Source organism: Denticeps clupeoides, chromosome 3 (assembly GCF_900700375.1).
Source record: "Denticeps clupeoides chromosome 3, fDenClu1.1, whole genome shotgun sequence".
Lineage (NCBI taxonomy): Eukaryota > Metazoa > Chordata > Actinopteri > Clupeiformes > Denticipitidae > Denticeps > Denticeps clupeoides.
The window spans coordinates 4,789,103-4,813,316 of NC_041709.1; the positions used below are offsets into that span (position 1 = coordinate 4,789,103).

General features: G+C 44.7%; 1 protein-coding gene across 1 annotated transcript in view; it reads right to left on the minus strand.

Moving 5' to 3' along the window:
* Positions 1–24,214, minus strand: part of dnm1a (dynamin 1a) — a 45,990-nt gene that overhangs the window by 14,986 nt on the left and 6,790 nt on the right. The window contains 15 exon segments of the mRNA XM_028972664.1: positions 8,504–8,617; positions 10,219–10,230; positions 10,585–10,633; positions 10,748–10,818; positions 10,940–11,026; positions 14,762–14,900; positions 16,016–16,083; positions 16,919–17,054; positions 17,136–17,278; positions 17,481–17,551; positions 17,554–17,640; positions 18,523–18,621; positions 18,824–19,027; positions 19,799–19,948; positions 20,221–20,294. Of these exon segments, the coding sequence (XP_028828497.1) occupies positions 8,504–8,617; positions 10,219–10,230; positions 10,585–10,633; positions 10,748–10,818; positions 10,940–11,026; positions 14,762–14,900; positions 16,016–16,083; positions 16,919–17,054; positions 17,136–17,278; positions 17,481–17,551; positions 17,554–17,640; positions 18,523–18,621; positions 18,824–19,027; positions 19,799–19,948; positions 20,221–20,294 (1,504 nt within the window).

Consider the following 24,214-nt stretch of genomic DNA (forward strand, 5'->3'; position numbering starts at 1 on the left):
CTGTTCTGTAAAACATTGTTTTAAACACTCGAGTCTTTATACCCCTTTCTGACCCACAATGCCACACGTCCTACTTGTTAAAGAGCTTTGCACAACTGAAATGAGCGTGAATGAGATGGTCTGAATTTCCTGATGATCAGACTCTTTCTGTCTCACTCTCTGTCCCTATGTGGTCAGGGGAAGAAGTCGGGGGAACACGGAGGAATGAAATATATGACAAGAAAAACAAACGGCACTCGTTTATCTCATCAGGCTGGCGGTGAGGATACTGAATTATCCAGATGCTGCCCTGCCTCCCTCAGCCCCATCTCCCCCAGCGTCTCCTCGTTCTCATCTGCACTAGTGAACATCATAATGAGCGGGATCTTCTGCGGGGTTTGTGCGCCGCTGCCAACACGTCCAACAGTGTTTCGCACATGCATGAATGGATTGAAAGCATCCATAGGGTTCTGACTTGAGACCCAGTCACCGCACTGGGTTTTTTCCTTCTGTGAAGCACGGCTGTGGTCAAGCCGTGGAAACACCACTGGATGCGGCCAGGGGCATCCATGGGTCCCCCCAACCCCACAAACCCCAGCAATTCATTTCTTCCGATCCTCGGCATCAAGCATGGCTGTTTTTTGGCTAATCCTTCCCCTCCCCAGTTTCTCCGTTTTTTTTTCCCTTCTCTCCCTCTCGCTCTTTGGGCCCGGTGCTGTACTCCAGGACTGCTGACACAGCTCCCCGGAGGGACCGGCTTTGATTTTAGTGCGCAGGTCAGAGCGCAGAAACCGTAGCTAAAGCAAACACCGTCACCACCCAGAGCCCGGCCACAGAGCGGCTCCATCTCTTCCCCTTATGCTGCCTTCCCTGCCCTCTCCTTCTCTTTTTGTTCCTCCTTTCCTCTCCTCATCATAAGACCTGCATCATAAGACCCAACGTTTAGGTTAGGAGCTCAGAAAGAATGGAATTTGGGGAACCTTAAAGAGCTAAAACAAACAGGAAGGAGGAGGAAAAGACAAGATTTGTGGGAACCCTTTTTTTTTTTTAAATCTCCCCGGAGCAGTCCTGCAGAACTTTAGACCCGAAGCCCTTTTGGATCTTATTCACCTGTCATCCCCCTTGCGGGAGTGTGAGGTTATTTAGGCCCTCGATCCTCCCCGAGCCTGCAGACCACCACACCCCTGCCCAACAGCCGCCACCAGCGAAATCTGCTCCAGATTTCGGAGCCTGTACCCCTTTCTCCCGATCCCCTGTTGTGGTGGGGGTTCTTCGGAGGTGGTGTTTCAGGGGGGGAAGTCCTCCGGCAGCATAAAGGTCTCTTTATTCGGGCCGGACAGGGAAAGGAAATCAGCTTTGGGGAGAAAAAACACAGGGGCCCGAGCGCACATCTGGAGTTATTACAAGCCGTTCCCCCGCGCCAAGAAACGCCGACATTCCTCGAGCAGATACAAAGCCACGGAGCCTCTAAAGTCGTCCACCCTCCGACTCCTACACACGTACGAAGACATACACACGCACGTATGCGCGCAGGAACATAGTTTAAGTTAAGTATCAGAAACCGTTTCCCATCATCCATAACCACCCAGACACCCAAACACTCAGCTGCCCGACTCCCCCACCTCTATTTCTACACCCTCCCCCCGAAAAAATTACACAATCAGTGCAGCAAATTAATGCGCCTGACTTCCTGTTGACCCCTGAACCCCCACTTCCTGCATCCTCCCAAAAAAAGCACGTAGAATGAAAAAAAAAGGGGGGAAAAAAACGAGACCCAGACAGGGAGGAGGAGTAACAGAAGGAGGGAGGGAAAAACGGAAGGAAAAACGGCTCCTCCTCTTTCTCAGTCTTCCTCACTCCCTCGCTCGCTCCCCTCGCCTCTCTCACCGGGAAAAGTTCGTTAACAGAACTCCTGCCACGTCAAGCCAGCGAGTCGCTACTCCACCACCCAGCAGGTACGGGGAGTGCTTAGCCCAAGAACCGTGCTTCGACACAACGGATCCGGCGCCACATCGTCCACGGTCCTTCCCAAAAAGGGACAGCTGTCCCTAATCTACCCAACTCTGTAAGATCCTTAGTGGGGACAGATGGACACCCAGGGGCCAAGGAGGTCTCTTTGGGAGCCAACGAAGAGAAGGAGATGCAGGAGATCCTGGGGGGCCACCCAACTCTAGGCTCTGGTCTCATCCATCCTCCTCGGCGGCACTCATTCACCTTGTACAGAAGCCGCTCTCGCAGGTCCAGAGGGCCCTCCGCCAACCCAGAGACATCGACCAGACGGGAGAGGACAGGTCGAGAGAGGGGCAGACTAAATAACGTGGCCTGATGTGAAACATCTGGATGGACAAAGACACACGTGAGACATCTCCTAACTTCTCTGCCTTTTACTGCTCAGCTTGATGGGGCCGAGCAGCTCGCTGTTCCCACAGCTCGCAATCACCGAGCAATGACGTTTTGTAGCATTTCTAAAGCTCGTCAGATTCCCAGTGAGCTCCAAATGAAGCCGAATGGAATCTGCTCATTAGTTGGCAAACTTTATTACTTTAAGTTTAATTTGTTTACTTGTCTGGGGAAAACTACGCTTAGTCTAATTGACACAGTTACTGAGGTCAATGAGTGCACCAAAGCCCCAGAGCCTATGAGGTTGAAAAGTTGAATTAGTTTGTCATACCATTTCAGGCAAGATTCAAGATAAATTTAATCTGTTTCACTTAAACAAAGAAAACTTGTAGAAATTGTATGTCTTCTTCTGGCACAATATTCTGTAGTTGAAAACCCAACTGCAAGCTGAGGTTTGGACCAGCTGGTATGCGCTCCCCTCCACAGGGGACAGGAAGGAATGCTGACGCTGCCCATCACATCTCCCTCTTTCAGCACTTTCCCCTCTTCCTCCTTCCCTTTTTTCCCTCTCCCCCCCCACTCCTGATCTCAGCCCTGCTGTCCCGGGGGGGGCTTCCGGATTCACGGTGACCAAGAGCGACAGTAAAAGAGGCTGCCGCTTCCGTCCACACACCGCCGGTTCACAGCGGAGCGCCGCGTCCTCGGACAGAGGGACCGGGCCCTGGGACGGTGAGTAATGAGGTGAGCATGCAGCCCATTCGTTGCTGAGAATAAATGGCGTGTAAGTGTCGGTACCCAGACCCCTCCCGTCCGAAGAGTCCCGGCCCGGCCCGCCCCGCCTGCCCAGTGTTCAGACTACCTGTTCAGGACGTAGTGGTTGTACAGTAGTCTGCACATTGGTTAGGCTGTGTGGGGAAGCGCGAGAGACCCTCCGTCTGCTGGACTTCCACCTTCATCCGTCTTTTTCACAACCATCTCACAAGTCCTTCTGTATGTCACTCGGTTCTCTGCAGTTCCACAAGTGTGTATGCATATTTTGCATGTGCGAATGGTCTGCATGTGCTTTTTTCACATTAAATACTACAGGAAGTCACCAAATCTTTTCATCCAAGAGCTCCATTCATGAGTGACCAAAAATGTCCCATAAATGCAGCTCAACATGCTGAAGTGAAACTCTGCAGCATCCGATGGTGTGATTTTCGCTCTTGGTGGTTAAATAAAGTTTATTTTAAATCATTAGAGGTTCTGATGTGCTGTTCTTGCACACCCCACAGTTCCCGGCAGTTTCACCGTCCGAATGTTTTTTTTCCAAGGGGCCAAAACGTACAAAAGCACGCCTGACACAACTGCACACAGGAAGCAGAAAAAGTGAGGCCCTTCTACCCCTGCTGTTGACCTATATTTAACCAACCAACTGAACCCATTCCAAACCCCATCAAAGGCAACCTGCCCTGGGCGTGACTCCTCATTTACAACCACACTCCAGAAGAAAAAAAAAGCCCAGCTGCAAAGGTACAATTTGTTTCACCATTTTCCAAGAAAATAGTGAGTGAAAAAAAAAAAAAAGTCAAGTGACTGTCATTGTGAAACACTGCAGCACAGCACGGTGACACAACGAAATGTGTCCTCTGCATTTAACCCATCACCCAAGTGAGCAGTGGGCAGCCATGTCAGGCGCCCGGGGAGCAGCGTGTGGTGACGTTACTCTGATCAAGGGGACCTTGGCGGTTCGGTATTTAAACTTGCAACCTTCTGATTACGGGTCCGCTTCCTTGCCCGCAAGGCCACCACTGCCAACCACTGATCCTCGCTACCTAAAAAAAAAATTACCCCCAAACAGTAACACTTCACGACAGCAACTGCAATAAAGCCTGATGAATCCTCAGTTCTTGCCGTCACACAACTAAACAGACCGAAGAGTTGGTACTTCTGCTTGCTGCGGGTCACAAGAACAAAGAAAACTAGCTGACAGATACAGGCATGTGTGAGGACACAACCACACATGGTTCTACTTAGAGACCCCACCATGGAGGGTTTTCATGCATTGTCCACTTCGTTCATTCAAAGAGAGACATGACACGCGCGCACAAAAACCCTTTAGCCAAGGGTTATTTACAGCTCACACATACTGTAGAGATTCAGCTTTTCTTGCAGAGAGGAGGAGAGAAGAAAATATAACACAATAAAAAAATAAAAGAGAGGAACTCACAAGAAAGCAGAGGTCAGAGCGTAACGTAAAATCCCAAACATATACACATGTGAAGGGTCGGTGTCAAAGCAAAAAGAAAATGCCTAAGTGTGACCAACTGCACTCTCAGGCTGTTTGTCTTGGTGCAGGACGCCTGTTGTTTCCAAGGTTGCGTCCCAGTGGAAGGTGAAATGTAGAGAATAAAGAGGCTGTTGGGAGGGACTACTAGATGAACAGCAGCAGCATGCTGACAGATGGATTTAAGGGAGTGAGAGAGGACACACACTGTAAAAGTGTGCAGGAAATGAGTCTTGCATGCTGTAATTTGAGTCTTTCTGTGTGCAAAAATGTGTATACTGCACAAGTACACATGTTTGTCTATTTAGATGTGAGTTATCTAGGACTTTTTCCAAACATCTGATATAATGCTGTGTAAAAAAGTTATTTAAATGAGTTATTAATAAGGTGACAGCTATTAGATCAGGAAACACGCTGGTTACATTATTCAGTCTAGACAAAGTGTGGAATCTCCTCACCCAAACATTTCCTGTAGCTGCTAATCACCCCAAACACATTGGTTAAGAATACATCATGTAGATCTTTTTTCTGAAGGCGTTACGCATCAATGTGCCACAGAATTTCAGTCGGAATGGTCCCAGAAAAGGTCCAACAAAGCACTGAAACATATGAAGATATTTAGATTGAAAATAGCTCTTCTTTTAGTAAAGATGTATTCAGACCTATTTCATAACAGCTTGTTAACATCTACAGAACAACTTTTCTGATGGTTAAACAATTGTGTCGGGTATAAAGACACTGTCACACTAAATAATTCAACTTCTGTCAAGATTACAGGCACCTTGATGTTCTCCTCTAGGTCTTAAAAAACTCTAAGCAGCTCCAGACCACGATGGTTTCTTCACCAAACTTCAAAGGTCATGTTTCTCAGTTTCTAGGGGTTTTCCTCTGTGGTATCCTGCCATGACTGCAGACTCATGAAGACGTGGAGCGCACTCGAGATGATCTTGAGTGCACACACACCGCCATGGGCAAATAACAACTTGACCTAATTGCTTCCATTTGTGCACAATGGACATGAAGGTGGAGGTGCAACATGCTCAAGGCATAATAACAGAATTGTGCCTGGGATCTACAAGACTAACATGTTTTACATATGAGGCCATGTAGTGTTTATTTTATCATCGCGAATTACAGAAATTCGGGCCCAAGCTTAGTGCAGAAAGAAATTTTTCATATCAGCACACTTTAGTATGGATATACGGGTCTGTAAATGTGTGCATGTGGGGGGAGCGTATGTGTGTATGTGTGTGTGTGTGTGTGCTGAGGTTTAATTGATGGGGGGACTGCAGGGGCCAGGGAAAGTGGAATCATGGGATTGTGTTTGGCTCATGCTTTTGAGGGTTTTTTTCCTTCATTCACTTTTCCTTACTTTTTGTGTGTGTGTGTGAGCGAAAGAGAGAGAGAGAGAGACATTGGGGAGCGCTGGTCTGCTTGATTCAAAGACCTGGCATGTCTGGTAATAGAAACCAGATCCACTGAACCCCCCAGCCCCCCCGGTTCACCAAATCAGACCCAGCTAAAGTTATTATTAGTGTCTTAGACTGGGGGGTCTGGACAGAGGGTCTGCACTACTGATAGTGGACGACTTTTGCAGGGGGGAGTCCAAATCTAAATAGATATGTCCAGTATAAAAGTCAGCTCAGTGTGAGCATGTGTGTGTGCGTTTTCATCAAGCTGGGAGAGCTCAGATGCCTGAATATATTTTTTTGCGAGTGTTGTGCTTCCCCAGTCTAAAATCTCCTGTATAAATCTAGACTTTAAAAAGCCACAAGAATGTCTGGCTTCCCACAGAGCCGTGAGTAATGCCTCAGAGAAAAAGGACTCTTGAGTTTTTCTGTAACCGCTTCATGTAAGACCGAGACAGGCACAGTGAGTGACAGAGATGGAGGAAGGGGTTTTGGTTGGGGTTTGGGTTGACCCCTCAAACAAAGAAGGACGAGTTTAGTAAATAATGACGGCCGGGTCTCTGACCCAGATCACTGTCTGTGAAGACGAAAAAAAAAACAGAGGAATAATAAAAAGTAGAAAAAGAAACAGAAACGCCTGTGCCGCGACACACACGCACAAAGTCATGGAAACCTCGTCTTTTTTCCTGCTCATTAAGCAACACTGGCCCATTTTCCTGCGCACCGCACTCTGTTAGTTTTGGTTCTCTGTGCGCTGGGATCCCGCCATCCCAGCCCATGTTAAAATAAATATATGTGGAGAGAGAGGGAGAGAGGGGGGTTCCTGCTCCCTCTGTATATGTTAGTTATTTAAGAGAGCATCTAAGGCCTGGTGTGGGGTGTGTGTGTGTGTGTGTGTGTGTGTGTGTTGTGTTTGGAGGATGAGGGGGGGGGGGTTATGCCATGATGAAAGGGAGACCGCAGCATCTTTTTCTCCGTCTTTTGCTCTCCGTCCGTCCTGTCTCGTTCTTCTCTAACCTCCCGTTCTCCTTCACCCCACATGGTGCTCATTAAAGTGCCCCTAACCAGCTAACCAGAGACACCCCTGCCCTCTGAGCTACCCCCTTGTTCCTGAACACACACACAGAGACAAGAGGACAGACAGACACAGGCATGCACTCACACACACGGCCCTTTGAAAGCAAATGAGTTTATGAGAAGCAGCCCTGGTCGGGAAGCTGCAGCCGTGACAGGGAGAGAGGAGGCGAGTGTGAGGGATTGTGGTATGCACATGTGGATGCCAGCTTTGCTGCATCTGACACACTGGGGGGCCCTGGGGTCCTTTACGGCCCGGCTCTAAACCTGGGGTCTACTCGCCACCCCCCCACCAGCTACTTCAAACGCTCCCGAGCCACGGCGGGCGTCCTGTATTCCAACAGAGCCGTCAATGAGCAAAGAATCAGCCGCTTCCAGGCACCCTGCATCCGTGCCGACTGATCTGGGATCATCTTATCCCCTCCTGATCTTATCCTGACCCATAAGTTGCGAACACACTTAACTGGTACTGGAACGGTTTTGCTCACAGAATGAGAGGAAAACCGCAGCTGCAGTCCAACAATTCCACCATTCTTTTCCAGGAAACTGACATGGTCAGAACTGTCACATCGGATTATCAGAGAATTGTATTCTGAGGGGAGCCACCGAATTCTCCAGGCTTCATTTGCAAGGCAAATATAACCGAGATGGAAAATATTTAGTAGACGGAAACAAAAGTTACCACTCAGCAGAAAAAACAAAAAAAAAACAAAAGCCAAAGTGGCAGAACAACTTTATTTATCCAGTCAAAAGTTTTCTTTTCTGTTTCGGGAAAAACAATGTCGACAATTAATCAAAAACGAAGCTCCAGCGTTGCCCACACTCATAAGTGGTGTGGCATGTTGTAGAGCCAGTTCTTAATAAAAGAAACAGTGTGGATGGACACATGATCCTGCTGCATTTTCTCAAGCATGATGACATCGAAGCTTAAAACACTTTGCATAGGCATGGAAGGAACATGGCATTACACGGCTGTTAGAATAAAGCATTACATCAGCTCCATATTTTCCATACATGATGTCCTCTTTGGACAAAGGGGTGAAATATACTCAGGCTAAAGTTTAAAAAAAGAAAAGCTCCCCACTGGACTAACGTCTGAATATAAAGTGAAGTGAAGGTGAAGTGACTGTCAATGTGAAACACTGCAGCACAAAACACAGTGACACAACGAAAAGTGTCCTCTGCTTTTAACCCATCGCCCTTGGTGAGCAGTGGGCAGCCATGACAGGCGCCCGGGGAGCAATGTGTTGGGACGGTGCTTTGCTCAGTGGTACCTCAGTGGCAACCTTCTGATTACAGGGCCATTTCCCTAGGCCACCACTGCCCCTAAAAAAACCTCATAGGTTAAAAAAAATCTGTCTCCCTCATTTAAAGAGCATGCATGAAAATGCTAGATATGAGGATGTGTGTGGTGCATTGGCCCTTAATGTCTCACCTCATCATCCTTGTACCAGGATAGGGACTCCGCAGTCAGCACAAACCAGTACTCCTTGGCTCCTCCCTTCATGATGCCAATGTTGTTGATGGTCAGCCAGCCCTTTCTGATGACCTTAGACACAGAGGCACAGCCAAGTCAGACGAACGCACGGACGTTTGTACACAGTATTTAAATTTGCAGCAAGGATCCCCTATTAGTGTTGAAAGAATGGTTTATTGTTTTTAAGGCTTATTGGGAGAAGGAAAGGACGACAGGCCCTCTGGCCATACAGAGATTGACCCCAGAGAGCCATCATCAGAGCTAAAGGAAAAGCTCAAAATTTAGCAGACCCCGAATGACTCATTTGTGCCTCCTGTGGACTGTGGGCAAAAATGCAAGTCAGCAAAAGATGCGCACAAGGGGGCATTTGGCTAAATAATCTGTACTTATTCAAGCTCTGGCCTCATTTCACTGAAGTTTAAACACTTATTTCTGCTGCAAACCCCTAATGCAGAGGTTAAAAGCAGAACAGTTGTGACATAAGATTGTGAAAGGGAGAGCTGGAGGCTGGTGGGCTAAGGAGGACAAGCCTGATTTTGAGCAGGAGCTACAGGAAGCCCGGAGAATCTGTGTGTTTAGACTGCCCCCTATGCCCTCCGACCCCAACCCTGGGTGACTGTTATGGAAACTGTCAGGGTGGGCCTTGAGCAATTGCACCTTTGTGTTGCCCTCTAGCTACAAACACACACACAAACACATACAGCCCATAATAAAGGTCTATATCATAATCTTCTAATCAACATTGTTAGGGTGGTAGTAGCCCAGAAGACCCAGGTTCAAATCCCACTAACTACCATTGTGTCCCTGAGCAGGACACATAACCCTAAATTGCTCCAGGGGGACTGTCCCTGTAACTACTGACTGTAAGTCGCTCTGGATAAGGGCGTCTGATAAATGCTGTAAATGTGAATGTGAAATGTGAACATCAATCAATGAGGCACAGAAGGCTGATGTGTTGACTCTGCACATATTGTCTTTGTCGCTGCTAAAAGTGGTGCAAATAATCAATTTTCAATTTTTTTGTAGTAATAACCACTGAGGGAAAGATTATGGATGCTATGTGAAATCAATAACAGTGTAAGCGGACCTCAGGTCGGTCGTTGTAACAGCTTAGCTGCCATGTGTCTGGAGAAACAGGTTGTAGGCACGGTGTTAAAAATGCCGTCTTTTAGGATCTCGCTGTCACTGCCGATATATACACGTGAGAAGGAGGTTGAATGGGGCTCTCCCCGGCAGTCCCCCCGAAAAATGGGAGGGCACATGCTACGTTGCAGTGATTATGGGCCGGTGCACTGCTGACAGTGATAAGGCACGACTGACTGCTTTATCGGAGCTAAGATGCATTCAGCCGAGAAAAGGGCTGGGAGACAGGGGTTTGCTGAACGTGAGCTGGGGGGGCTGGACATCCTGGACGTTATGGCAGCTGGAAGCTATCTTGTGCTCACTGTCTGTCTGTCTTAATAGAATGAGGTAAGTGTTCATGGACACTTTTACCCTTCTAATGCATGGACGACAAAAGAAAGAAAATGAAAAACGACAGAGAGAGAAAACGTTAGCTCTGTGCTGTTTTATATCACTGATCCTTGGGATTAATTGGATGTGGGGGACCCCCCCCCCCCTCCATGATCAGGCACAAACTGAACTGTAAGCACACACACATACAGGCTACTCACCATTATCTCATCCTATGGTAAATTACCATGGCAGGAGCATGAAAAGCACAGAAACAGAGGAATAGAGAGACAGAAAACATAAGACAGCAGACCAAAGAAATCAGAACTGAAACCCCGTAAAAAAGGGAGATGTTAACTGAAAAATACAAATCGGAAACTGATGTTAATTACAGTATCTGCAAAATAATGGAAATGGTATTTTGACTAGAGCTATATGGCATATATGTCTTGAAATTTATTGGCCAACTGTGACCTTAACCATGGTAAATGTGATGCCCTGCAACCAGGCATACACTTTATAAGACAAAAGGCTATAAATGAGCTTTTTCAGCTCTCCCTGTCCTGAAAATGCTTTGGGCCATGTACCTGAGTCCCAGGGGCCTTCTTCTTGACCTGGTTGCTCCTCTGTTGGGCACTGTGAAGTGAATTTTAACGATCATTGAAGAGTAAGCAGTGACAGTCTAGGGCAGAAACACTGGGCTCTCCTACTGCGAAGATAGCAAGAAACTTCTAGAGAAATAAGACTCACTTGGCGAAACCGATGAAGTCCTCATGGTTGGTGTTCATGTAGGACAGCTCAATGTCAATCAACAGTAATACCTAGTATAGGCAAAAGGGTCAGAAATCCTTCAGTTGAACTGCTGCAATCATGTCGGCAACCATTCTCTGTGACCCGCCACACCCATGCAGAGTGTGTGAGACTCAGGTAGTGGAGTCTAACCTGGTCTTTGGTCCGGCCCTCACGATCTCGGATGTACTGTGTAACGATTCGTTCCATTTCTTCCCTCAGCATAGGATACTGAGCCAGCTGGGTTTACAGGGGCACAGCAGACAAATGGTGGGTAACACACACTCACACATGCATGTCGTACTTACATGCACGTATTCGAACAAACACACAGTATAAACATACCCCAAACTCAGGCTCACCACACCAAGCACCACAACAAAACCCAAAATGTCACGCATTAAAACAAATCAAACGCACTTGACATAAACACTGCAGTCTACCCAGGCTCAGTACAACACCATTCAATTTCATTTAAAACAAATATCCATGATTTGGGCGGAAAGTCCAACAAAAGGTAAAGTACGTACAATACAACCAACATGTAACACAATAAAAGACAAAACACCATTGATGGTAAAAACTATACAATATTGAATAGAGGTTTACACAGCCCCGAGTTACAAGGATCCCAACTTTTCACTGTGAGGAACAGCCCCCTCTCCTCCCAATCCTACCCTGCCGACTCTCAGCTCTATAGTGGCCCATTTGATTTATTACTTCCTGGCTTTAAACCAGGGATATATGCAGTAAAGGGAGGTCTGTGCAGCAATTCACACAGTGTAAGGGGAAATGTCCTCTCTATGTTCTACAAAGAGCTTGGCTTGCCCAACCTGAGTGACCTTAATTTATGTTTTCAAGTCACTAGGGCAGGTTCTGTGATAGTTGCTATTGTGGGAGCTTTTTAACTTCGAGCTGGTAAAGATGGCATGGGAGGGGGGGGGGGGGGGTGTAGACAACAGAAAGTCAAACAGGTCGTGTTTCTTTTTTTTTTTAGGATCCCTGTCTCATACTAAGGGAAGCCATGGGAGGGATGACTGCGATCTGGGCTGCAGGCACGCATGCACACTCACACATGCACTTAAGAAATGTAGTGAGATTTAAAAGGAAGTGTGGAGAACAGGGGCAGAGAGGAGGCAGAACGAAGGAAGGTAAAAGAGGGAGAAGGGACCTTCTGTGGATTTAAAAAAAAATACAAATTAACTGAATGGATTAGATATGTTCTGATTGCACCTTTTTCAGTTGAAAAATTGCTTAGTCTTATTTATCCACCAATTAGAGGCACATGGGTTTTGGTAAAAGGTAGGTGGCATTTTGTAGCAGAACATGCCTGTCTTACGCTTTATTTTCAAAACTGAAACAGGAGATCTGAATGGTTTATCACCACATTTCAAAATCCACAAGAGGTCAGGAGACTCTGGAATGGTGAGAAGACATCATGGAGAAAAAGAATAAGAGCAGGGTGCTCATATATGTCCGGTTAGCAACTCTCAACTCTGTGGATTTGCTGTCTAAACTCAAAGATAACCAGAGTAAAGGAGAAGCTCAGGGAACTCAACCAGGGCACAGAATCATGAGAACAGAGCTGACTGAGCAGTAGTTTAGCATGCTTCTCTAAATGGAAAACAGACTGAGACAGACTGCTGTAAAGACCGCCCATTAATTGCAACATAAAATGACATGTACATTTCTAGTAGAGATTAACAGAAATAAGACAGAAAACGTATACATATGTAACCCAAATGCTAGTGACGACTATGGTAAGGATAGACCGATAGTTTCTGGACAAAATCCTATCAGTGCACACATAGATTTCTTCAAAATTTTGCATCTGAATATGAGAGTAGCATCGTGACGCAATATTCTGTGTTTCTGGTCAGTGGCAGGTCAGTTTTTTAAGCAAAACTATGTGCAACATACACATCTGCTTGCTGGCAGATTCCAAATCCTCTGCACCGGCGTCATGTGATGGGATGGGAAGATGCTGACATCTTCTCATGATATTTATCCAGCGCCGATCTGGGCTTTCTCGACCCCAAATCTCTCAGCTTAGACACCACGCCGGTGGCCATTTTCAGTTGTGCCTGAATCGCACTCACCAGCTCCTTTGCATACTCCGCAACTGGGTTCACCCGTATTGCCGACATTAATGTTTATAGGCGACGTGTCCCTTTACGGCCGCGACAGAAAGAACGGTGTGGTGTGATTCCATTTGACAGACCACTAAGTAAATATTTCTGGGTTTTTCTGTGTAATGGTTCATTTTACTCTCAACTCTCAACACACACCCTACTATATATATTTACCTAATATTTTATATGTTCTAGTAATGTTTTATAAGTGCATCAGAACTAAAACATGACATGAGTCAGTGCAATTTTAGAAATTGTTTTGCCACATTATAGAATCTGTCTAGATTTTAAAGACCATTAGTGAGATTAATAATTGTAATGAATCTTTGTTGAGTAAAATAATTTGTTAACTGGCACTAAATTGTTCCAATTTGTTTTACTCAGCAACCTGTGTGGTGAATGGTAAGAAACACCATCACAGTTTGAGTTGTAAGCGGTTGCTTTCGTACAACAACAGTCCCACTTTTTAACGTTCACTTGGTTTACACATAATCCAATTAAGGTCCAGCCATCGGTCTACCCATACTGCTTGTTGGAAGTGAGCTTTGGTTCTGCATTACCTTTTCACTACACTTTCGTATGGTAGAGGTGAGCTCACTCACTACCATGTCTATACACTTCAGTGTGGGTCCCTTGAGCTTTTGGATCTGCTTTTTCACTATGGCCTCAAAGGCCAGGTCTGGGGTAAAGAGGCCAGTCCTGCAAAGGAAGCCGGTTGGCAAGAGGTAGAGGAAGGGAAGAGAGAAAAATAGGGGTTGAGAGGGAGACAGGGGGAAGCAGGAGAACCCAAGAAGTAAGCACAGAGCAGTCAACGGAGGAAGGAGAAATGGTAGAAGAAATGAGACAGACAAAGGTAGATAAAATAAACAAAGAGAAGATGTGATAAGAAAGAATCAATGATCCATGAAAATGGGGGAGAGGGGTTGATCAAAAGATAGAAGATAGAGATGATAAGTTACAGCAGGTTGAGCAGAAGAGGGGAAGGGGGATAAACAGCACAGAAGGAAAGATAAGGCAAGTGAGACATTTAAAATCTCCTTCAAGCCATTCAAATAGACCAGGGTTCCTCCCTCATCCTCTCCAAACAGGTATCTCATTTTGCCAGAGAGGAAGCGAGAGAAAATACCCAGACCACTTCATTCACTGGCCATCAGCTCAAAGCTTTTAGCCACAAGACTCCAGCCATGCACTTAAAATGACATCCAGTTGCCCAACATTTGTCTTCGCTGTAGATTATGTCACCTAGCTTTTGGCCGAGCAAGTTAAGTCTACTCACCAAAGCCAAGAGGTAACAGAGAGGTCTAGTACAGAAGTTATTATTCCCTTCGACCTCTCCTACACAACATTAACCAAGTAGCAATTTGCAAGAAGTTATGGTTTAGGGTTCAGGTTATCCAGATGGTTGTAGGTGCATGACTGTTGTCTCATGAACAGGAGTCTGGACTCTGAGCTTTCATGAGGCTGAGCTGTGGGCAGGTTGCAGCTACATACTAACCTTCATTGTTCCTCATCTTTTTTTGTCCATGTGAATAATAATATTATGCAAGGAATCAAGCAACTTTCCATGACTTTCCATGTGTAGCTCAACCCTCAGAGCCCAGTGCCCAGACTCCACTCCTCCACACAGCCAGCTACCATGGCCATGCCATGAGTCCTGTTCACAGCAGCAGGTCTGCGCTTCCACACATACACCCCAACCCCTCTAACTAGCCATCCAGCAACCGTAAGAGGCAGGGGGCAACCAGGATGCCATAAGAGGGGGGATGTGGTAGCAAATATCGGTTCTGTTTCATGGGGGGGTTTGGAAGGGGAGACAATAGGCCCCCACCGGAATCTGCTTTACCTTCTTGGTACACTGCCTAACGGTATTGACTAGCTCAGAAATGACCATGTCCACACATTTCTGGCACGGCTCTTTAATCTTCCCAATCTGCCTTTTCACAATGGTCTCAAAGGCCATATCCGGGGTGAAGAGGCCAGTTCTGCCCAGCAAACAGGTGAGCCAGGCCCAGAACGCAAAACAGAATGAAAGACAGGAGAGGAGAGAAAGGAGGGAGGTTGGGCAAGAAAAAAAGAGTGTTAATTGAATTGAACCAGTAGCCAATTTAATCCCCCACAAAAACAAGCAAAATGATTTATGGTTAGATAAAAATAAATACATACATACATACATAGATAAATAAATAATAGTAAATAAATAGATACATAACCAAAATAAAAAGACAACATAATTAAAAACTAAAGGAAAGATAGTAAAATACTATATATTCTATGAAACAATTATTCCAACCCCATTAAGATCAGCCCGCTTTATTCCTATACTTTGTACTATAGATGCAGATTTTTATTTTTATGATTTTTATGATAACGCAACATAATTATGATCAGTGTTATTTTAAAAGCATGCAGATTAATACTTCAAAGCATGATTCTGGTTTTAAAAAGTCATGTCTGCCAATGACAATGTACCTGTTAAAACTCAGAATGTATCTTTTGTGTAACATTTTTCATGTGAGGGGATTGCAATACATTTTGACATTCTTTCGTTTTGGACCATTTTACCATCTCACAAAGTTATATCAAACATGAGACAATAATACATTTGACTGCCCTAATATCAAAAATCATTAGCAATCCCCTCACTTTCTGTTTAGAGCCTGAGTCTCCTTACCAATATTCATAAATGGCCCTCTTTCTGCACCGTATTAAGGGCCTCGGCTATAAGCCACCATCCCTTCAGTATGCCATTAAGAAAAGAGGCTGCCACTTAGCAATATAAGGATTAGACCAAAGAGACGGTCACAACATCGTTCAGTACAGCAAGGACAGACGAGCTGATGACCTAGAGCTGTCACAAATCTAATCACAGCATCTGTGTGTCCCCTCATGCCACTCAAAGAAACCAAATGTCCTTGCTCTTGAGACGTGAGGGGGGTCTCTTACAGTGGCAGAAGACTTTGTGATTAGATGTGTGAGTGATTGGATTATTCGGTTTTTCGACCTTCAGACCAAGCAGTCAAAAAGACGTGGGAGCAGGGTAGAAAGATAGGGTCAGAGGCATGAGAGAAGGGAGGTGGCACGGAGCGGGAAGACATGCCTGATGCCGTGGATGTTCTTGATGGCATAGCTGATCTCCTTGCGCAATTCCTTCTCATCAAACTCCATCTAAAGAGAAACAGAGTGAACATGGCATGATGCAAAAGCACCGCAGTGGCCTCCGTGTCAGACCCATCGAAGTCTTTGTGAATCTCGCTGGCTGCGTTGAAAAAGGACCCTCCTTGTTCCTCCAAAACATACTTTCACAAATGTGAAATAATGCTGTTGTAAATAATAACCAGTAAACTATGACCTCACTGGCTGGCTTTACCGATTGGCTGATAAATTTGTAGTTTAAAAGGTCTTAAATGTCACTTTTTGAGGAATTTGCACCACATACATATGTGCGAGGAGAAATGCTTGTGTGAACAACGTACTAAGGAGCAGAGGTTCATCAAGCCAGCTGTTTGGCTCTGAAAACCAGCCCTGAAGCCCCTCTTCCTGTTGGGCCACTTCAGACAGAGTGTTTTATTGTGAATGTGTGTGTGCAAGCTATTTTCTTCCGAAGCATGGTGGAATGTTTTACTCATAAAGGCCGTGCAGAAGGCCCGGAGGGAGCAACAAGACTGGGCCATGACTCACTGCAGAGTGGTGCTGCTGAGCGGTGGAGGCCCGCACAGTACCGCACGCCGCCACTCACCAGCCAAGCACAGGAGAGGCCAGGGCGGCTGGGGCCAGACTCGGCCATGGGAAGGCTGGCGGGAGCAGATATCATTACAAAATAATTGTATGTTTTGGTTTTCGGATACTGTTCTGGGGTCAGCCATCATGTCTCTTTCTGTAACCATACCATTTAGAGAGACTGACCTTATGGGATCTGCAGATCATGTGTGGGTGTGTGTGTGTGTGTGTGTGTTTGCGCGAACGAGAGCATTTAGATTGAAGAGGCCTCTGAAATACAGACCTTAACCAGTTCAAAGGGGAAACGCTCGTGGAAGATGCGGTTGATCCTGGCACCCCCCGACAGCTCGTACGTGTCGATCTGATCCCCAGAACCTTCTATGCGCTTCTCAAAGTCCACAGAGAACTGCTGCACCATTCTGCATGGGACAAGAGCCTGTGTTAAAGAGCAGGAGTGTCTGCGTGTGAGCGTGTGTGTTCCATCATGCTGAAGCACTGACTGCAGCAGGGCTTTGGTCTTTCGCGACGGGTCGTCTGGCCGGAAGTGTTTGTACTCCTCCACCTCCTTCTCGATGGACAGCAGCTGACTCTGCAGCTTGGCCCGCAGTCCAGGTAATGTGTCGCGGATGTGATTGGTTAATTGCTAGCAGGACAAAAGACACCTGTTTCACATGCGTCGCATCAAAGTCATTTTCCCTAACAACAATGACGGAAAATGCAACTCCAACTCCATCTGAATTTTATTGCTTGTGCTACTGATTCATGTAAATAGCCTACTGGCAAAAAAAAAACACAGCAGAGCAAATCGGAGCGTTTTACTGCAGGGATTTAACAGCCGTGCTCACTTGGTTTAGGGTCTTCTGTAGGTACGGAGTGCCCATGCGTTCAGCCAGGTGTCTGTAGCTTGGGTGGGACAAAAGAACTTCCTTTCAGCAGCGATGGCAGCCGTGATGTCCTTTTTACCATCAATGTCTTTCTGACTGCGATTAACAACACCAATGTAGCCTAGAATGATCAGAGCAACAGTGGAGATCACAACTTAAAATCAAAATCAAAATGATAACAGATTGTGTCGACAAAACTTCCCGGATTTCCAGTCATAGTTAAGTTCCATCATGCATTTCTCATTGCTTTAAACTTTTCAGCCTGAAAGCCAGTAACCTTGTAAAAATTCCCTGTGGTTTCTCATGCACAGCCAGACATATTACATTCAAGAGAGTGACAGAAAGAGCAAAGGTAAAAAAAAAAAAAGAGAGAGAGAGAGTGTACCCCTCTGCTCTGACCCAACAGAAATGGAAAAAATTACAAATCAGAGAACACCATTTGAGGGTTTCCCATAAATATGGTTTATTACGCCTGAAAAAAAGAAATGTTTTTTCCAGATGTGTCACTGAAATCAAGACATTGTTTTTCTTTCTCCCTTTTCTCTCTCTCTCTCTCTTTCTCTGCATTAAAGCGTTGGCTGTGCCACCACTAGAGGGACACACTGTACATGCTGCCATTCTCCATCTTGACCACTGTGGGTGTAAACTGGCCACGGACCAAATGTTTAAGACGTTACATCATTATTGGCGAGCAGGATAAAAACGTGGATGTTTTGAAATGCAAAGGTCATGGATACTCTGGTCTGATTTCTGGTCTCATTTCTAAGGCACGGTCCATGACACAGTCCAAAACAAAGGCTTAATCCACAGCCATGCAGCTATGCACTTTGGCATTCTTTACTTTTATGCTTTAATGTGACAAAAGATGCACAACGGCAGGCCATAGTGTGCAGTTTGTGCCAGCAGAGGAAAAAAAGATGTCTTATAAAAATGGCCCTAAGACGTTAAAAACCTCTGGGTTATAGTGAAATGCGTCGGTGAGAGAGGGCATCTGGGCTCTCACCTCTGCGCAGCGGAAGCAGCTTATTCTCCAGGATCTCCCGAGCGTCTGTTCCTTCATCCATCAAGTCCAGTTTTGTTATCACACCGATGGTCCTCTGACCTTTTATAAGTACACGCATACAAGAACCCATTCGGTCAGATATACAACTTTAATATGACAATATATATTGTTTGAGATAATATTTGCATTACAGTGCTCTCTGTCTGACATTTATTACACTATTGTATATACTCTGTATATTTTTGTGTGATGCTATGACATAATTATACTTCATTTTGAGATGAATAAATGTGCAGTGCACCCTGTGGGTCCACTTCTTTGGCAATCTTGAGGGCATCCGAGTTGGCAAGGTCAGAGTTGGCTGGGGACACAGCCAGCAGCAGGCAGTTGTCCTTGGTGACGAACTGCATTAGCATTTCCCTGATCTGGTGCTCAATGTCTGCCGGCTGGTCGCCCACTGGCACTTTGGTCATCCCTGGCAGATCGACCAGAGTCAGGTTGAGCACTGAAACAGAGACAGGAACAAAGAAGACCACGTTAGACCTGTTCATGCAGGAAAACTGGTGGGATGGTTAGGTGAAGGATAATCAAATTAAACTCTTCATGATTCTCACTTATTTAGAGTAAGGACTAGGACCAGGGCCAGTATATTAACTACTAGCATTGCTACGCAAAATACCCATTAATTTGAACATCTGCCCGTAATATGAACAGTATTATCTTGTTCTTATCTTAGCACACCAATGGTACGCAAACTTTTTATGTATGTTTTGTCATGTAAATATAGTTTTACTGCAATTTTAGATTTTATTTGTTTGGTGATTCTTTGTAATACAGTGCCCTCTGTCTGTAATCTTTTTAATAAATAATGAACGCTATTATCATAATATGTATTTAGCAATGTGTGTGTAAGGACTTACATTTTTATGTAGAAATAACATAGTTACAAACCTTCATTTAGGGTTAAGGTCAGGCCTAGTTTTACCAATATGCAGTGGAGTAGCTATATGTAGTTCCCTTGTTACCCTTAATTAGAATATTATTTGAAATAATATACTTCATAATATAAGAAATATTATTTGAATTGAATATTCGCCATACATTGCATAGCATTTTTATTTTTCATATGTTTGTTTTCTTCTGGGATAAATGAGATATTCTGATTCTGAATTAATGACATTTCTGTGTCTGATCAATGGTTTGTGAGATGACCTCCTATTTACATATTGCCAGACTTTTATGGTAAAAATTATCATGGGGAAAGACAGTGTTTCACCATGGGGAGAGAAGACTCGCAGGTTAATGGGCACTGGAGAGATGCCCTTGTTCTGCCCGGTGATCCTGTCTGTCTCGGCTTCAATCTCCTGTCGAACCTCATCGAAGTCTGTGAACTTTTTCCCCTTGCAATGAAGAAACTCTGCATGCTCTAAGATGAAAGGGAGAAGAGAATGAATCAAGGAAGACAATGTAGAGAAAAAAATGTAGAGGCAAAATCTGGAAATATCTTAATGCACTAGATGGCAGTATTGATAACATGCAACCAGGTCTCAATGGGAAAATTAAACATGCTCCTGTTCATCAAATCCTGTGTTTAGAAGCTTTTGAATTAATTAACTACAATTAATTAATTCCCAACCACTATCACTGATGAGTGAGCAGCAGGGTTAACCCCTGATCAGTGGTTGGGAGGTGCCTTACCTGTGGGACAGTTGATGAGCTGGAGCACTAGGGGGCGGCGGGTAACAATACCAGAGCCTCGGGGCAGGAAGTCCCTGTAGCACAAGCAAGAATATGGAGTGAAGACCAGATCCTTGCTGAAGTCACAAGTTACATTTTAGTAGTCCAGAGCAAAGCTGGTGATTTCTCACTAACAAGAACCGGTCATATATTATCAGTCTGACATTATTCATGGCAATCTAGACTGTTTCAATAATACAAATTAATCAGAATACACATAGTAATTAAATGAGTAACAATGTCCAAGATATTAAAATGCATTCTCAATAATTACAAGCAAAAATTCTGTCACTGAATTTTGGAATTGCCTGCAAACAGAACCACAAGGTTGAAGAAATAGCTAAATTTGCTTCTAATTGCATCAATATTCACTAGTAAAATTTTCATAGTGAACTAAAGCATATTACTGCCAGCTCTGCTCCTTACAGTCTGAACCTTACAGGATGGCGCTGTGCATTTTAATTTTCACATGCAGACAGTTTCCCAGAATCCCTTTAATTTAATGGAGTAGACCTCATCTCTGAAAAAATGGATGCCAGTTAGCAGCACTCTCCCCCTAATGTTTTATTGTCTCATAATGTTTTATACAAACCTTCTGTACCAATTACCTGTTTTCATTCAAATGTGTTTATCCTCTACTTTCCTTTATCACTCCACAAATCCTTATTTTCCACAAAGTTCATGCTAACACAAGAGAGTGATCTTGCTTTGGGAGGACTGGAGAGTCCAAACTCTACCCCTTTCCCATGTGCTGCTTCAGCCTCCTTTAATGTGCAGGCCTGGCTCTGAAATGATGGACTGAGTTGAGTGCACAGTTGTCCGCTCAGGGCTGTTTGGAGATAGTGGCTGTGCAGATGGTGTGCGATGCAGCCTTCAAATGACTGCTTCTGTGTTATGAGCCGGATAATATAAAGAAAGGCTCCCCTGGTGCCACCGTCTCTCACTTCTTTCTGCGCTGGCATTAAAAAAGCGCTTGCCAGCTTGTACTAGACACATTTGCTGCAGTACTGTTTGAACGGTATTGCTTCAATGTGTGCATGAGGTTAGGTTGCATACAGTAGATGTATTGAGTATAGAAGCATATTGAAAAGCTCATTGCTGGCATACAATAAGCTTGTTGTCATATCTGGCACTGCATCTGCCTCCCGTTCAAATAAAGCCATCGCTCTTCACTTCACTTTCACTTCACTTTGTGTGAATGTCACTTCCGTTCCAGTCATGCAAAGCCCGAGCATATGCTGTACTGCAGTCGGTTTATCTGTCATCTTTATTTTTCATGAAGATTCTTTCACACTGCGATGGATGAATCTACTCTTATTAAAATATATTTTGGGCCATATTGCACTGCAGCTGTATCCAGGTGAAAAAAATGTACATGGCTTTAACAAACCTTGACTTCATGTAAACTTCTTCCCATGTTCTGACTGAATGTTGTGGATTGACACACTGCTGTTCATTTGTGGTCTTCATGTTATCTAACTTGGATGGGTGTGCACCACACATCTCCTGCGTTGATTCACTTCCAGCTGGTCTCTCAGAAATGCTCATGAATTATCATCTTTATGAATAATCATCTCTCCACGTTTACATTTATGGTGAAATTATTTTTTTCTGTATGCTGTATGAAAGCAGATTACCAGTAACAACACACAGAGAAAGGAGGTTTAACAGATAATAGTAGTTACACGTTAGCAAAAACGCAACTACTAGAGCTGTAAATCTGTTTGGTTTGAATTGAAATGCAAAAGAATATATCTATGTTCCCTGTGTTCCATTCTTTCAAGTTACTGCAGAGATTATGCATGCATCCTTAAGCCAGAGCCTGATATATTCAGGTTCTACAGAAATCTGGAGAAGATATATACATCCATGTATAACATATGACTCCTATAGTGTCATTGTCATTAACATTTTTTTCCAAATCTTTCCATTTCTCGTAGGGGTCTTTATCTTTATCTAGTCCAAACACTGCTTGCAAATAACCAATGACCACACATTTAAACATCTTGTAAAATTAACCACTTTTTTCAGTTATCACATTGTTGTATTTTATATATAATGTATATTTTCTTGTTATTATTCCCTAAGCAATGGAGTATGCCATTGATCACAACAAATATGCCTAACAGAGGAAATACAATGACACTGAAAGTGTTCCCTGGGTGAGAGGCTACTCGCCATGGTGATGGACAGAGGTGTTAGTCTGGCAGCCTTTCTTGCACCTTTCGTGTCCCCGAGCAGCACCCAGCACATGACAGATGGCCCTAGCTGCAGGTCCCTGTGACAACCCCACCCCCGGAAATGGCACCATATGGGGCGGCCATATGGGGCAGAGCCAGTGCCTCTCAGACACCAAGCACTCAGCACTGTGGCCACTGTTGAGGGCCATGGCTGGAGGACTGACTGCCCTAGGGCTCACTACAACACACGCTAGCAAAACTTAAAACAATTATGTCACATGTAATATTTTAGCATTACTGTAATGTGAATAAACCAAACAAACCTGCTGTCATTGTCTCACTGTACATACTCAAATACGTACATATAAGCCAGTTTGTACAATAATGATTGTGAATAATGAATAAGTGCTGTGTCCTGGGGGAGAAGAGGGGATGCAGCAGAAAAGGATTTTCTTTCTCTCTCTCTCCATCTCCCATCCCCCATTTGCTGCACAGGCACCTGCAAGGCAGCTGTGGAGATGGACAGTGGAGAGAAACTGCACACAACGACTAATCTCAGTCGTCCCGCCTCCGCCCCACCCCCATCCTCACTGAGAGCCACACACACACACACACACATGCCCACTCACGTGACAGCTGACAAAGGAGATACGTACACACTGTCCGACGCTGTCTGAGTACAGCAGAGAGAAAAAGCAATGGTGGGGCGAGAACAGATTGTATGGAGGACATGGGTTGAAAAAAGGAGACAAAAGGCAACATAACAGAACTTTTGCAGTAAAAAAAAAATTAATAAAAATTCTGTGGCGTTGTGATTTTTCTCAATTTTCCACACATTGTCATTGCCTGTCTTCAGATGAACAGCGTGGTGCCTGTGCCTAAAACCTTCACCTTCCTGCATGTCCCAAGCACAAGGATAACAAAACTGTGTAATGATGGAATATCCACACGTGAGTAGGTAACATGCGTGTGCCAGAATGACACATCTTTACTTCACAAATGCTTTACAACCACTAGAGAACTATAAAACTGGTAAAACAACCCCTATGTAAAAATGACATAAGAGAGGCCTCTGAATCCGCGCTCTGATCCCAGAACTGGTAAGGGGTTGAGGGTCAGGCCTTTTAATGACAGAGAGAAGTCAGACATTATCTTCCAGACAACAGAACATCTGATCCCTGCCCACGCACGGTATGCAGAGCAAACGGAGCCAGGGAGTCTTCTGTCACAGGGCGGGGCCACAGCCTACAGCAGTGACAGATACGGGACCAATGCAGAAGATCAAGGACTGCAGACTAGTCAACAAAATCAACACGCCAATTATTTAACATTTCCTGTGTTGCAACTAAAGCAAATATTGAGTTTGGCCCAGACATGCACTACTCATTACACACTCCCTATACAGAGAACACACACAGCAGAGAGTAGGCGCACACACAGCCCACACATTTATTAAACTTGAAAAGCTACAGATATCATAAGCTGTGAACCATTAGTTGGAAAGACTGCTGTTACTGCTCTGACAAGCATATTTACCCAGCATAGTGTATTGGTCCAAATATTTTTATCAATATATCTGTATTGCAGGCAGGTCTTGAAGGCATTTTAAAAGGTGTAATAGACATATATTTGACTTTTTCAATATAAGAGATGCCAAGAGGTCTCAGTTTGGAGCATCTCATTTAAATACGCAAGCAGGGTATGCATGTAAATTCTCTGTCCATCAAAAATCCTCACTGCATTGTTTTTATGTGGCATAATTCCATCCCTCAATT